Genomic DNA, 15635 nt, shown 5'->3' on the forward strand with positions numbered 1-15635 from the left:
AAGTACAGTCCTGCCTCTTCCACATCCTCCTCTCCTTGGCTCCCTCGCGTGGCTCACCCTCCTTTAGTCTCATCCGGTACACACGAGTTTCGCCCCCTCGTTCAAGACAAGAACAACCAGCCCAAAGGGCCCCACGGGCGTTCTCCGTACCTTCTCTCTCGCTCCTGTTATCTTTCATGCTGCACTAGCTCTTTTTCCCCTCTTCTTTTCCCTTCCCTCTTACTCACTCGTTCTTCTTCTCCTTTCAACGTCCGAACTCCCGATCCTAATCTCGATAATGACGCGTAATGGCTGCTGGCGTGAATGTAGCTCTTTGTTCGTGGCTGCTGTACCGGTCGTATATCTGTCCGGTGCGAGAGCCGCGCCATTTCACCCCGGCGAAAAGCACGGGGAGCTCGAAACGGCCGTTTCCAGCCTGTTTTTCTACGTTTACCATGATCCCCGTTCCTCGTACCCCACCCGGATCGGTCGCCGGTTCCCGAGAAGTTACGTTTAATTGCTTTCTTCCAGTCTCAGCCCGCTATCGTTAGCGTAGTCGTGATTTCGTCCCTCTTGCCGGGCAACGTTTGTAATTTTACTTCTTTCTCTATAATTTTGTTGTTTTTCTTACAACAAGTATATACTACTTTCTCATTTGCTTCTTGATGTTCGTTCTTGCAGATACGGTTATGAAAGTTCGATGACCAGTGGATAGCGGACCATCCATCGACGCCACCATGGACTACCTGCAGACGTGCCTCATCTTCTACCTATTGATCCTCTGTTTCTGTGGAGGACGAACTATAGACATATGTGAGTATATATGTGCACGTAGAGATGGTAGATCTCTGTGACGAAAGATCGAGTATGTCGCCGAAATCGATGATGCTTAATGATTCTGGCGTCGCTCATCTCACGCCTAGCTAGACGGTTCTCAATTAAACGTAATTGACGTTAAGACAGCGATTGGTAAAAAATAAACAGCGCGCCAGAGCTGTCGACGTTACCGAGAATCCTTTATTGATAATTAACCAGACGAATTAAGATCCTACAATAGCCTATTCCCGGAAGAAACGTACGAAACATCTTCATATTATCTTTATTTAATTTCAGCAATTCTTACAAGGCGAAATTAGTGCACGCTGTATATTATCTGTGGTTTTTCCTTTCTTTTCATTACCTTATTGTCTGATATCGAAAAAACTTACGCTCGTTACGAAACAAATAAGTTGATGAATAACAAAACAGAATACTTCTGCTTTTTTCCATAACCTTAATATTACGTATAACAAATCCATATTATTGGTATTTGTACGGAAAGTATTTGTATAATCATATAATTTGATACGTAGTTTCTACTTAGGTCTAATTGATTATTACGCAAATGACCTAAACGCAATGGTGTGCAAATACTTTGTAACCACTCTATTTAAGATTGATCCATTAAACAGCTTTCCAGCAGAGTAACTAGCAGAAAAAGGATAAGTTACCAGCTACAAAATAGGCAACAATCAAGTAAAGTAGAACTACCCGACATCCTTAACCAGCCAATTGATTCGAAACGAGCTCCGAGAAGCATGAGACGCGTACTCGAGCGAACCGTGTGCGGTTGTCTTCGACGGCGTATGTTACTCGTCCCGGTGGCAGAAAATCGATGCCACCTTCCCCGTTTCTCCGTGGTGCGAGGTAGAAATACGTGTTTACATCCGAGACCATAATTCTCTTTGGTGGTAACAGGCTCTGCCCGTTTGGGACGGCCGATAAAAACAGGCGCGACCGAGAAAGCGGATCCCTCGCGACGCCCTCCGGGGTTGTTCCGCTTCGACCCCCGTCGCCACGCATTTAAACCACCGTTTCTACTCGGCTTGCTTTCCATCCCATTGACTTCGGATACGAAGTCGACCCCGCGTCAGGTAAACAGGCCGAGGAAACTTGCAAAGTATCCAGCAAGGAGTTCCGGTCTGTGAAGAAAGGCTTTTACGTACTCGTTCGTGAAATCGGGCCCGCGAACCCCGACTACGAAACGTATCTCGCACCCCCGAGGCTGAAACTCCGCCGCCTGGCGAACGTACCAAAAGCGCGAAAGATGGATGGCCTTGGCGTTTCGGTCTGGTTACGCGTCTCTCGGCCTCTCCGCGATACACGTAACAGTTTTAGAAAGAAATAAATCTACGCCCGGCGGAATGTTTAATGGAGTGGGCGGATGCGCGTTTTTGCCGAAACCACGGGGTGGGAAGGAGAAGGTGCGAGGCGTTCTTGCGAGCGAACATTGAAATTTATCGCGACGCTCTAACGTTGGGAATCGCCACGGGCAAACATCCACAGAGACGTTTTGAACGATGTGGCCATTACGTTGTATAAGAACCAATAACACGAGACGACGATTTCTACAGATTCTCGCGTTTGTTGGTGGATCGTGCGATAAGTAGAAATGGACGATTCGCAGGTTCGAAGCAATGAAATCAGAGAGAATTATCCGAGAGAGAATTCCATCACGGCCGAGGCCTAGAATCTCCCGCGCAACCCCGCTCGTCCATTCTAGAATTCAATCACGCCTCTAAACTTGGCCGCAGCCGTATATACCAACGTGGCCGTTTCGATCTTCGCGAACGTGCAATAAAACGCGGGTAAAGACACGACGTTCCGCAGCGTCGTTCCATTTCCAGCGACAAGCTTGGCTCGTTTCTCCAAATTTAATAAGCGAGCGGATCGTAAGTCGGTCTCTTACGACGCGAGCGGAAACGATAAGTAACGATCGACGAAAATATAAATAGCGTGTCGGGTCGACGAAAGCTGGTTTAGGAAGGGCACCAGGGGAAACCGTAGCGACGAGGGAGCGGAGATACTCGGCCCTCCTGCGGTGAGTGAACTTGTACGTCGAACCGCGTTGGTAAATTCGCGGTTGTGTTAAGCGGGCCAGCCGACGGCCAAGAGGACGAGAGCCGAAGAGGTGGAAGGGCTGCGGGCCAGTTAAAGCGCGCATAAATTGCGATGTTAATGTTGCCTGCGATACATAAACATGTTGTACGTCGGTCGGATTGCGGTCTGCGCGCGATGCACGCGTAACGCCAGCTTGCACACAGGCGCGTGCACGCACTCGCGCGGAGGTGGGGAATCGAGCCGGTAGTCGCGTTTGGTTTCGCGTACTCGATTCACCGAGTGTACCTCGACTACCGGCCGCGTGTGCAAACCTGCGTGTGCAGAGGCTCCGTGGAGCCGAGCCACGCGACACGCCTGTGTCCGTCTTGCGTGCGCCACTGGACATGATTCGTGAAGCTGCCGCGAGAAAACGAGCAAACGACGATACGCGCCTTCCTCGGTTACCCGTGATTGCTGGCTACCGCTGCAATTTTCTTTGCTCTTTCCCTCATGGGAATTGAGACGATGCGGGTGATTGTGGTTTTCATATGCAAACGATTGATTCAAACGAATACATACCTCGCAGTAGTAAATAAGTACAATAAATAGCGAAGAAAATCATGTTGATCTTCCAAATCTATTTTTCTTATTGTAGAAATTAAGCATCAGAGCAAACAAGTTTGTCCAAGCTTTTAATAGATATTTATGCGAGGAGGTGCCACCTGCGCATAATACCATTCTGCCGACCACACCTATTTAACGCGATCACAAAAACAATGGTATTTGTTCGGAAGAAGTTAGAAAACGATGAAGGAAGTTGAAAGAGCTACGATAATTTACCACCACGGAGCGCCAACTTCGTCTTTATCACTTTTTTCCTACCTTTCTTACGGAAAGAGCTACGCCCCGTTCCATTCGCATGAATCATGTGCTTCATTCGTGGGAACGAGGCGCGAAGAAAGTGCTTTATTTTGAGAACTTACTTTTCAATGCACCATCTGACACTCACGTTTCTTATCTCCCTTCCGGTTTAATCATCCCAATACAAATCAACGATCGCTTTCAATCGCACTACTGTAACATCCGGTAATTCCTTACCTAGCACGAACATCGAATTCAATTGCCCCCTGATAACAATAACATCTATCAAAACGTACAGTTCACCGCATAAGCGTCTGACGATCAAGCGTTCTCACGTGCATAAGTATACACACACAAACATAATGTGTTTGTACGCGTGTGTGTGTATGTGTGTACGTCCCTACATATCGTCGACGACAGTAGGAGCAGTACACGAGCGTGTCCAGGGTGGGTGAATCGTTACGCGAAGCCCTCTTGCGTTATGGCATTGTCATCGGCCCGTTGCCTCCCTCGAATCCCCATGACCCCTCTGCCCTTCCAATTATCCACAGATCCATTAGTTACGCGCGCATCGTTGATGAAATTGTCGACGTATTAACATAACCGAGCGACAATTAAAGCGTTATGGCGGAGCCGGCATACCGTGCTGATTTTAGGCTGGCACATCGGAATTTTACTGGTGGACAGCATCTTAAGAATCTCTGGAATTCCGGCGTAATTTTTTAATTGAAATGAGTCAGTGGTGTTGGAGGTGGAGCGGATCGCGTCACGTGTGATCCTCGAGCGTTCAGAATTTCCGGCGAATTCAACACATTCCACAGCAAAAGGGTCGAGTCTCGAGATTCCAGCCACCTTCGATTCTCGCTGGCCCCGTTGGTCAGGAATTGTGAAACTAACTTCAACAGTGTGTTACACGTATATAAGTTAACTTTGAACATGAATGGAATTTCGTGGGCGTGTGTCGGTCCATGTAGAACGGCAAACCTAGCCTTTACTTTTGTATATCGTTTTCTGCTTAAGAATGGAGGTGGAGGAAGAGGTTCTGTTGGATTTGCTTAGGTTTTTGTAAGCTGTTTTTCTTATAGCGTGGAGGGAGAGTTACATAACGAATTCCATTTGTGAGCAACGCTTTCGTAGTTAATATAGACGTCTCTTCTTATTACATCGTCGCATAAACGAGCTACTCAGAAGCAAAATTAATCAACTCCACTTTCTCAACATATCTTGCTTTTATCTATAATATAGGTGAAATTAATTATCTGTAATAGATGCACTTTATCACTTTACTTCCTGTGTAATATTATTAGCGTGATCTTTCCGAGTGTTAAATTTAAAGCAATACAAATTTTTGCGATTGAGTTTTTACCAAAGTACGGACAGCTTGTTAGATAAATAACAACCGATCGTGGAAAGCACCGAAAAAGACATCGTTATTTCCTCGAACAAAGCTTAATCTCACCCGGCAACATCCTCCGTCACGGCGATCTTACGAACCCGCAGATTTCGAAACAGCGAGCCGAAGCTGCAGACAGACCGACACGTCCGTCACAACACGCCGCGGCAGTGATCGTTGCAATTTGTCACGGCTTTGTACGGGTCGCGGCGTCATTAACACCGCGCGCGTCTCTACTTTCGCGGAGTTTGTTTAAACGTCGAATCGCTGGCACGACAAAGGGGCCGTCGAGCTGCACGTGTGCGTCGTATGTCTCTCGAATATAAAATTCAGCCCGCGTAAACATTCCCAAGCGAACGTCCCGACATCTGTTCGCTCGGCCTGGTTCGCGCGATTCCGTCCGGCTTGATCACGTGCCAGAAGCGAGTCGTTCGCGCTCGTCTTTCTCTCACACGTCTACACACGCGTCTAATGATCACGTTAAATCGACCGAAGTGTCGGGCAATCGACTTAACCGACTCCTTCCTTGCCGTATTCAGAGAAACTCGGATAGGACGAATCGAAGGAAGAAGGAAGAGAGAGAGAGAGAGAGAAAGAGAGAGAGAGTAGACAGGTTGAAGGGACGTCGACTGTCAGACGTCGACTGTCAGACGTCGACGTCGGGTGTAATAATCCTCGACTTTCGACCTCGAAGGGCGGCCGTCAATCCGACGTTGGATCTGTATTTTCATAAGTCTAGGCCGCGAGAGCAAACACTATATTCCCCGGGTCGAGTACCGTCTCCGAAGGGTTGAAACCCTTCCTCTGTTCGGTCTACATCTCGCACGTGATTGCGGAGGAATCGAAGGAAGAGTCTTTTCTTAAAGGGTGCCGTCCAGGAATTCCGACTTTAAAGCGACGCTCTGTTGAACTTTAACGTATTCGGCATACGCGTATTTTCACAAGATCGTTGCCAGTAGTCATAACTTACATTTCGTATATTTCGTAAATTGACAATGTTAAGCTATGACTATTTTATGTTTTAGATGCGTTATTCCGCGATTCTATTCTTCGTGCAGAATTCAATCCAATCGAATCCAATACTTCTTCAATCGCAGTTCGAGAATTGACTGACAAATCGTAGATCTTAATTAGTCTTAGGCGACCCAAAGTCGTCATAACTTAACGTCTAGGTTACCATAATCTCGAATATGTTGGAGAGTAAAAAAAATAGATAATAAAGTATACACGTTCGATGGAAAAAGTTCGACTTCTCCTTTAATCCAATTACGCGAACCACTTTACAGGCGAGATTATATCCAAAATTAGTTAAACGCGAACGTCTTGCGGAGACACGATAAACCAGTTCGACATATCACGGTGCTGTAACGAAGAGAACGTTGGAGGTCAGAAACACGAGTCTCGGCCAGCGGCGACGTAGGTTCGCTTTTGATAAATCCAGGCCACGAAGGCGAGCGTAACACATGCTCGCCACGAGGCACGCACGCATAAAAGGGGTTGCAGCTCCCCTGAGAAGTAAGCGCTGCACGCAACTCGAGACGGTGATTTCAAGACAGCGGGGATGGGTCACGCCTGAGGGGTGGTTATAGCGAAGGGTTGGCTTGCGGAGAAGGGTGCAAAAAGACCGCGGACGTGGAAGGAGGGCATGGGATGGGTCATGAGGCAAAAGGGGGACGAAAGGGCCGTGTAAAAGTAGTACTTCCGTTTCTCCAGCCGTCCCGGCGCCACAACGACGAGCATGCGCCCTCGCTGACTCGAGCCGCGTTATCTTCCGGCTGCAACGACTGTTTGTTTTCTCTGAAAGAAACGAAAATGGTTTCGACGATATCGTGGAAAACCGTGTTTTGGTGTTCGTGGCGTTCACGGAAAGAGTGCACTTGAGTAGGGTACCCGAGGGGCGAGTCATCGTCTGACGTGGTCGTCACTCTTACAAACATTCATTCTAATTTCGCCTGGCCCTGACGAGGAAGGCAGAGTTTCACCGTAACTACGGAGAATAAGGAAAAAGAATACCACAGGTGTCCACCTGCTAATCCCGTTAAGTAAATAAACCCGGCTAGGCGTTGTCATAATACGGCAATTAAGGAGGGACGTACTATTACCGCGCTACGGGATACGCCTTCTTCTGCTCGTCCTCCTTTCCATCATTCCTGGCGCTTTGTAATTTCGGGTTTTCTTGGTTTATACAAACTTTTTGGGCATTTAAATTTTTTGCATCATGAGTTGTTATGTCGGTGATTATCAAGTATAGGATGGTAATTGGATGAGTAATTTTACGAGGAATACGCGATAGCATAAGGTGAATGCCTCTTCATTCCGGAATCCATTAACGGTTATTTGGTGAGGGATTTAGTTCAGCAGGTTTTCGGGATTTCGATTAGCCCAGGGAGCCGGCGCTTCCGGGTATGAAAAATAGTAATCCGTAAGTGAGTCATGATTTATGCTGTAATATCGTGCCGTAATAAGGTGGGGCGCTTAATATGTTTTTCGCGAAATACCCGGAGAGTAATTAATTTACATTCACGCCCGGTGGAGGAGGGAGGCGCGCGGCAAAGGGAGAAACAAACGAGGTGTGGGATGGAGAAGGAGAATCAACAGCGGCGTGGCCACGACCACGACCCTCTCGTACATCGTCATTAATAATAATTGTAGAGTTAACAAAGGCGGGCCAAGGTGGAATTATTAAATCCGTCGAGATAGAAAATCTCCGTTGTTAGCCAGGCATTTCGCCGATCTCGCTTTTCCTTTTCGTTTCTTTCGCCGGCTAACGAAAACCTACCGCCCCCCCCCTCCTCCCTTTGCTTCGTCTAATTCGCTTAATATCCTGCTCGCGGCCGTACCGGAGGCAACAAATCTTCGTGAAGCTCGCTGGATTCGTAACGATTCCGTATAATTCTTGTTTTCGTTCCTCCTTCGAGGTTCAAAGTGTCGCATAAATTATTTAAATCGTCGAAATCAACTTGTCCCGGGGACGATAATACCTCGCGCAGGGTGTCTGGTTTCTCGACGAACGGTTTCGTTCGACTTCTCCGGAAGCTGACGGGTTCCTGAAGAAGACGCTTACTGACGCGGATAGGCGAAAGAAGCGGTTATCAATTTGACAGTGACGTTGTTAAGGGAGGAAGAAGGAGGTCCAGATGGCGTAGAAAAGAGAGGAGTCGCGAGGAGGGGTTGCGAGAAGGCATTCAATTTCCCTCTTCTCGCGGATGGAGGGCGGCACACACCCTTCCGTTCGGAGCTGTCACTCCGCGAGAGTTATGGTCGCCGAATGAGTGGCTGGGGCGGGCCAAACGTCGCATAACTTACTTCTTCTTCTCTCGTTTCTCTGCTCTTTTCCAGGATGTCTATAAATACAGGGATCGAACCTGCCTACCGCTCTACCGTCCGTCACTGGTCCCTTCGTTGTTCCTGCGGGATCCTTTCGCCGATAGGACGAGAAAAGGGGAACCGATATCAGCGTGTAAACGATCGTAATCGCTTGAGAATGTCGATCGATTTGTTTTATTCCCATTTACTTAGGGGCTCAGGGATCTTTCCTCTTTTCAGTAGAAGCGAGGGTTATTTTTCAATGAAATTTGTTATCTATACGATTGGTATTTGGTTTTCGGTGGAAACTCTGTTCTTTTTTTTTTCCAATTTAAGTTGATTAAGCGTTTCAGAGTAATCCAATTTCCGTCGAGGGATAGGAGTAGAGGGCATGCTATCTATGGTTTCGGTTGAGTCACGAGATACAAGTGGTCTGTCCAATCTCTCGCTTTATTTTTACTAACTACACTTGAATCACGAAGACTGGCGTGTTTGTTCGAATGTGTCCTGCAATCTGGGGCCTGTGTTTTCTTTTCTCCTGTCACTCTTTCATAACAAGGCTTTTCTCTAATCACTCTCTTAAATACCTCCGCCATAGTTCCCCCCTTCCCTTCCTGTCGCTCACGGTGTCTAAACAATCAATCTCTCGTTCCTCGGTTTCAACTTGTCTCGTGCTCCATTAAGCAAATGGCGTTTCTAAGTTCTACATACTTTATTTCCTTTAACGAAAAGACCTTTTAAAATAATAATTACAACGAAGAGAAGAGCAGCGACTTGCAATCAATACTATATTGTCAAAAAAATTCGCCACTGTCGATATTTCTGTCAAAAAAGGGAGGGAAAAAAATATAAAAAAGGTTCATAAATTCGTCAAAATACCGGTTCGGTTGGGTGTACGGTCCAGCGGCAAAGTAAGAACGATTACGCTGAAAGGATTTCGTTGTAAAATCGCGTAGCGCTGGCCGACGAGTTCCCGCCAGGGGGAAAGAAAGGAAAAAACCGGCGGCGAAGAAATTTCATATGGCAAAAACGGTGTTGTAAGCGCGCCGGTTCAACTCCCGGGAACAAGTGGCTCCATGTAGAGGAGTTAATTACCAGAAATAAGCAGCCGCCGAGTCGTAAAACTCGTACGAGGCCGCGACCTACGCTCGGAACCGGGCGTATATCTCGTTAAAAATTTATTTACGTGGAAAGTTCGTCTAGCGAATTAAGACTTGGTGGTGCTCGCGAAAAACGCGTCGCGTCGCTGCGACCGGCGGACAGCTTCTCGCCGGATATAAGACAGAAAGTGGAAGTGACGAGTACGGATCGATATTTTGAAATAGAGAAGTTTGATTTTCGACTTTAGTCAGCCTTTTCAGAAATCACTCGTGAACAGAATAGTATCGGAGGAACAAAAAGGAAAAAAAAGAGAAAAGAAAGAAAAAGGACGAGAGAGTTCTCGCTCCTAGGAATGAGAAACTTTACATCGCTTAATTGCTGTTATTAAAATCATTGGAATTCATTTTGAAAGTGTTAAAGAATCTACCTCTTAACCAGGGAAGATTAGTCGCGTCTCTCGGACGTAATCCTAATTGAAACCCATCTTTTTAAGTTTCTTTCGATTTGTACGAAAATAACTAACTGAAATTGATTTGCCTTTATCAATGCTTAATTGTGTGATCGTAGGAATTTCTGATTTAAAAAATCACTCAATCAACAGAGGTTAGAGAACGTATAATATAAACTTCCATTAAAAGAAACTTCTTCATTATCCTACACGTTGGATTCACATTCCACACAAACATCTCTCCTCGTCCACTCGTTCAACGACAATTCCACGAAACACCTCGACGTTATAATTAACGGCACGACTCTTCCAAATAATTAAAGCCCTCGAATAGTCCCTGAAACTGTTTGTGTACCCAGGCGGTCGTGAATTTAAGATGTTGGAGGCAGCAAACGATCGTGATAGTAATTGACGCTCTCGTAGCTTGAGGAAACGGCTGTCGTTGGCCACCGTGTTCCGACGAATCCAATCCTCCTCCGCACACGGGTTTATCGAGCTCTCGCCACAAACGGTGGACGCGTCCGTTTCTCTGCCATGGTTTCCCACTAAACGCTCGTATATTATCCTCGTATTCCCGAGAAGTCCGATTTCACGCGTTCGAGTAAACAGATCCGCTTTGATGGTCTCTCCCCCCCGTTGAAGGAGGCGGAGAGAGGATGATGCTCGTTTTTATCCGCACGACGACGGCTCGATCCGGTCGCGTGTTCCCGCACCGTAGCGAAAACCAGTTCAGACGTGTAATTTCGGGTCGTCGAAAATGTTTCTCGCGCCTCCGGACTGGTGATTGAAAAGCGTTTCTTGGTATCGTGCCACGGTGTATCGCAATTATCGCCGGGCCGCAACATCGTCCCGAGAAAAATACGACGTGCCTCCCTGTTTCACCGCCTCGTAATCACGCGCCAGTTGGTTCGAGGCTGCGCACAGGCAACCTCATGCCTGTTTGAGACGTGTAATGAACGCTCGATGAACCGTACACGGTACTCGCCCGAAAATAACGGCGCGAAACTCGCGGATATCATCTGACGATGGAACGTCCCGTCGAAAACATATGGTGGACTCTTGCCACGGTACGCTCTTTTGATATACATCTGAAGTTTATGGTTAAAGTACATACTTGTACTGTTATATTTCTAAGGGCGGTTGGCGGTACTTGTATGGCGATTGTTGCGGTTCAAGTATATCTAAGAGTGTTTAATCGCTTGCATTCAGGTTATAAGATACGTGTAAATTCATGAAAGGCGTGCATACGTGTAAATATGATTTGTTCTCTTCTATTGTAAAACCGGGATTTTATTGTTTTAAATTATTGAATTTTGTAATTGATTACCATTTTCCAATTTAATTTTCGACTTGGAGAGAAATCAATCAGTTCGATGTTATAGTATAATGATATGAACCATTCAGAAGCTACATTGATCAACTGTGTAAATTAAAAAATACAGGAAAGCGATGATGTTATAGATATTACTTCTAAAATTTAGTATTATCCATTGATGAACGAACTTATGGAATCGAATCATTTGTTTCTCGACAACCAATTATCAATGGTATAATGAAATTAAGAAATTGAAGAAAGCTGGAGTTGATTAGTTTAGCTTTCAAGAGGCTTGTTATATTAATAATAACTCGATGATAAACAAATCAAACAAGATTAAATTTATAAAAAAAGACGAATTTTAACGAACAGAGATGTATGAATAACAGTACAAAACAAACATGCTAATAATATGACTAGAATGTTACTATACACGAGCACAAAGGAACGTGTTCAAATTAATATTATGATTGTTCCGAACAATTAAAGCGTTCGTGCAGTAATCACACCCTTCTTCAGGGCTAAAATACGCGTGGAACGAATACGGACGTGTATATAATCAAAGCAATTTCCTTTGTTTGCAGCACAATGCATCGCACCCCTAGGGATGGAATCTGGTGCGATTCCCGATGCAGACATCACAGCGAGTTCGAGTTTCGATAGCGGAAACGTCGGGCCACATCACGGACGGTGAGTGAATTACCGTGTATTACCGTCTCGTTTATAGAACGCATTATGCAGATGCTATGCAATACACATTCGGAAATATGATAAAATTAACCCCTTTGTGCGCTGCGCCTGGCCAACAGAGATGCAATTTCCCGAAATCAGTGCGCTTCGTTAGGCGATCTATTCGGGGATGAATTGTAGCGATCTACACGACGAAAGATTCTGTTACGTTCCATGAGAGAATTCGAAAATTGTTTCGATACTACAATAGTATGCGCGATATTACACGAAATTTCATCAAGATTGAAAAACTTTCTTCAACAAATTTATCTCGGTATGTCGTTTGCTGATTCGATGTTATTTTTCGCTATATAGCTGTGTCTTCTCTAGTCGACGAATAAGACAAAAGCGTGATATTAAACAAGTCGCTGGGAGCCACATTGACCAAATCCACGCTTTTAGAAAATTTTCAATTATCCAGATACATGAATGATGTTTAACTTTCCAGGGTACAATATAACGTTATTTTACAAAAATAATTAGTCTATTACTAAATACATGGAGTTTATGAGTAAAACTACCGAGCAGTTAAAATAGGAATAATGATCAAAAATCGTAAAACAAAATTAGCCCGTAATCATCCTTCTGAAAGGATGCTACCTAGGTGTGAAGAAGCAGAGACGTTAATTATCCTAACCTTAGCCCCTTACCCCCGCCTGAATGAAATTTGTTTTTACGCTCTAAATTCCATCTAAAATTATGTGACATACATTTCAGATTCCACTCTGAATCTTCCCAGTGAGTCATCTAATAACATTGTCTTCCAAAATCACGTCTGAAATCGATCGAGTATAATTCACTATGAAATTTGTCAATGAGATAAATAATATAGATGCGTTTTTTTCCGGACGCAAAGGATTTATCAAGCGGGTTGATGGACAGCTTAAAACGCGATGCAGATTGATGCGCGAGCGCGATTGTGCGGCGGAGAGTTTGACGACAGAAAAAGAAAACGAGTCTCTGCTCGTGCGGCACGATAACATTTCTGACTGTGAATGCTTTCTACGGCTTAAACGGATGATCCTCTTCCTGTCCGTCATCCTGTCTACGACCGAGATAGCTCACGATCGGGACTCGACCCCGGTCACCGTATTAATCACCGACTACTAAACTGCACGTCTAATTCGGCCTTCAAGCCGCAATGAGGATTAATGACGCGGGATGTCCCGCATGCACAGCCATTTGTATCGAACGTTCCGAAGCTCTTAGGCATCGTTAACGTGGACTCCGCGTATTCCTTTGATTATACGTGCCAGCTAATTACCATTCCAAAGAGAGCATTCCACCGGGTTTGCCAGATATAGACAGAATGCCCGAATTACGATGCTGCGAGACAAGGACCACCAGCGATGTTAACAAACCGAGGCTCGCCAATCGTTTACCAAAGAAGAAATCCTCCTTTACGGGAATCTTAACGATCCACGACGTCATCTGAAATCGTTATCGAGTCGTTTCACCAAGCATAAATTTCCATTGAAAAATGTTGAGAATATAAAATTAATTGAAGATAATATACGATAGTTGTCTTCGGTTTAGGAATGATTTTTTTTATGGAATTAAAAATTTACATTTTCCAGAAATATGAATTGTTAGCATTTCACGGAGAGTAAATTTGCATTAAAAGAACCGGAGAGTATACAATTAATTAAGGTTAATATACGACAGTTGTTTTAGACTTGGAAGTAATTTTCTTATGGAAATAAAAATTTAAATTTTCTGAAAAGATGGAAGTATTATAGCGAATAAAGGGTGACAGAAATTCACGAGCAGAATATCAAAATATTAAAAGATTCTTCTGAAAGAGATGGAAAATAGGATTCTTAAGAAAAACGAAAAGAGGATGAGTTTGCTAGTTTTGTCCGTTTTACACGCATCCTATTCAAAGAAGAAATATTTTATTAACGCGAGTGACATTTACGAACTTCTTTGATAGCGATGGGTGGTCTCTGGCTTTTAAGCGTCACCGTGGGATTCAGAGAAACACGACGAGGAGGCGTGAACATGTTTATGGTCCGGGGAATTTCGTTGAAAAGCTGCATTAATGCCAGTACGATAATTGGAAGTTTAACGTGTAAGAAGGTATCTGCGACGTTTCCTTTTTTCTCTATTCTTTCCTTTTTTCTCTCGGCCATGATATAAAGCAAGGAAAGCCTTTTCGATGCAATACCGATATCGTCGCTTGTGCACACACTCTTTACCGGTAGAGACCGTCTAGACCTTCTTCAACGGCACTTCCATGGCTTCCTGATACTGCGGGCTTCCCGGTGAATACCCTATTTACCCCATACGACTCCCGTTTACCCTAAAATACGCGAATCTAACTCGTATTACGTGTACATGGCTTACCTTTTCGTGAAACGTACGTACATTTCGTTCTCGAATATTTCTGTCTACCCCGTGGACTTCTACATTACCATACATTTTGTCGCAGGAACTCTTACAAATTCTAACCGATTTATTGGGGAATTATCGGATGAAATAATCGTGTAATTTAAAAAATATTTTACTTGCAGTTATATTTGTACATTTTGAATTGTATATTTGATGATGACAATATAGAACTAATTAGCTGACACTAATCTCTAGCTCTATTTCGTATATTCCCGAATCGTCTTAATTAAGTGAGCTCTAACTAATTTCCTGATTATATGATTATATTATTTCTTAAATATGATCTTCAATATTTACGGACACTTTACATTTTAATTGCTCCAGAATCATTTAAAATCCCTTTTTCTGCGATACATATTTAAAAATGTAATCTTTCCATTTTCTTTATTCGAGGAAAAGAATCCAAAATGAAAGAGTCAAAGAAACATATTCACTTTTCTTTCATCCACTTTCCGAGAGGACCGCAAACCTCACGTACGAAAAGGTAATCCAAAACCCTGGTCGCTCTCCGGGAGCAAACAACAAAAAGCTAGGAGCCTGGTAAACTTCGCAAGGAACGAAAAAGAAATCCGACGCGTGTAAATAAGAGAGCAAGCACGGCTCCCAACCTCCGAGTACCCGTCGTTTGTCTTCGCGTTCGTGCGCGGCTCGTTCGCGTGCCCGCTCGAGTACAACGTCGCTCCGGGTCCAGGCTCGGCACGTTCACGAAAGAACGTTTTCATCGAGGCGATCCAAGGTGGATCAGCGAGATCGCAGAGAGTGAAATAGCTACGGAAACTGGCTTCTTCTTGTCGCCGGGAGCAACAAATCATCCCCGAGGATCCAGACGGATCGTTAGTTCTCTTTTTCGAAGAAGAGCTTCGAAAAGTGTCTCGCCGCTGGCTCGCGTTCGACAAACCATTCCTCTCGATAATCGACCCGTTCGTCTCAGCGGTGTCGCGCATTCGACGATTTCGCCGACGTAGCTCGAACCGTTCTCGTGGCTAAAGTCCGCGTAATCGTCCGACTAGAGATTTATCACGGGAGCCGGGTGGCACGAGCGAAGCCGCGGAATGTCTTTGATGCCCTGAACTGTATCAAAGTGGCAGCCAAGGCAGTTCGAGCTCACTTAATGGGCTATGAGTTATGGTCTTTCGCTGTGCTGGATGTATCCTCTCCCTCTTTCGCGCCTGCCCTCCGCGCCTTCCTATTTACCTTACTGATGCTTCTCTTTCCTTCCATGCCCTTCTTCTTCGCTCTCTCGTTCATCCGTC

General features: G+C 45.0%; 1 protein-coding gene across 4 annotated transcripts in view; it reads left to right on the plus strand.

The window, feature by feature from the left end:
- The window catches only part of LOC117153378 (discoidin domain-containing receptor 2), a 134298-nt gene that overhangs the window by 92470 nt on the left and 26193 nt on the right, over window positions 1-15635 (plus strand). For all 4 annotated transcript variants that reach the window (XM_076619828.1, XM_076619830.1, XM_033327374.2 and 1 more), the window contains 2 exons: window positions 661-792; window positions 11847-11952. In XM_076619828.1, the coding sequence (XP_076475943.1) occupies window positions 717-792; window positions 11847-11952 (182 nt within the window). In that variant the 5' untranslated portion in view covers window positions 661-716. The remainder of the gene's footprint in view (window positions 1-660; window positions 793-11846; window positions 11953-15635) is intronic.

The sequence above is a fragment of the Bombus vancouverensis genome, chromosome 1 (genome assembly GCF_051014615.1).
Source record: "Bombus vancouverensis nearcticus chromosome 1, iyBomVanc1_principal, whole genome shotgun sequence".
Taxonomy (NCBI): domain Eukaryota; kingdom Metazoa; phylum Arthropoda; class Insecta; order Hymenoptera; family Apidae; genus Bombus; species Bombus vancouverensis.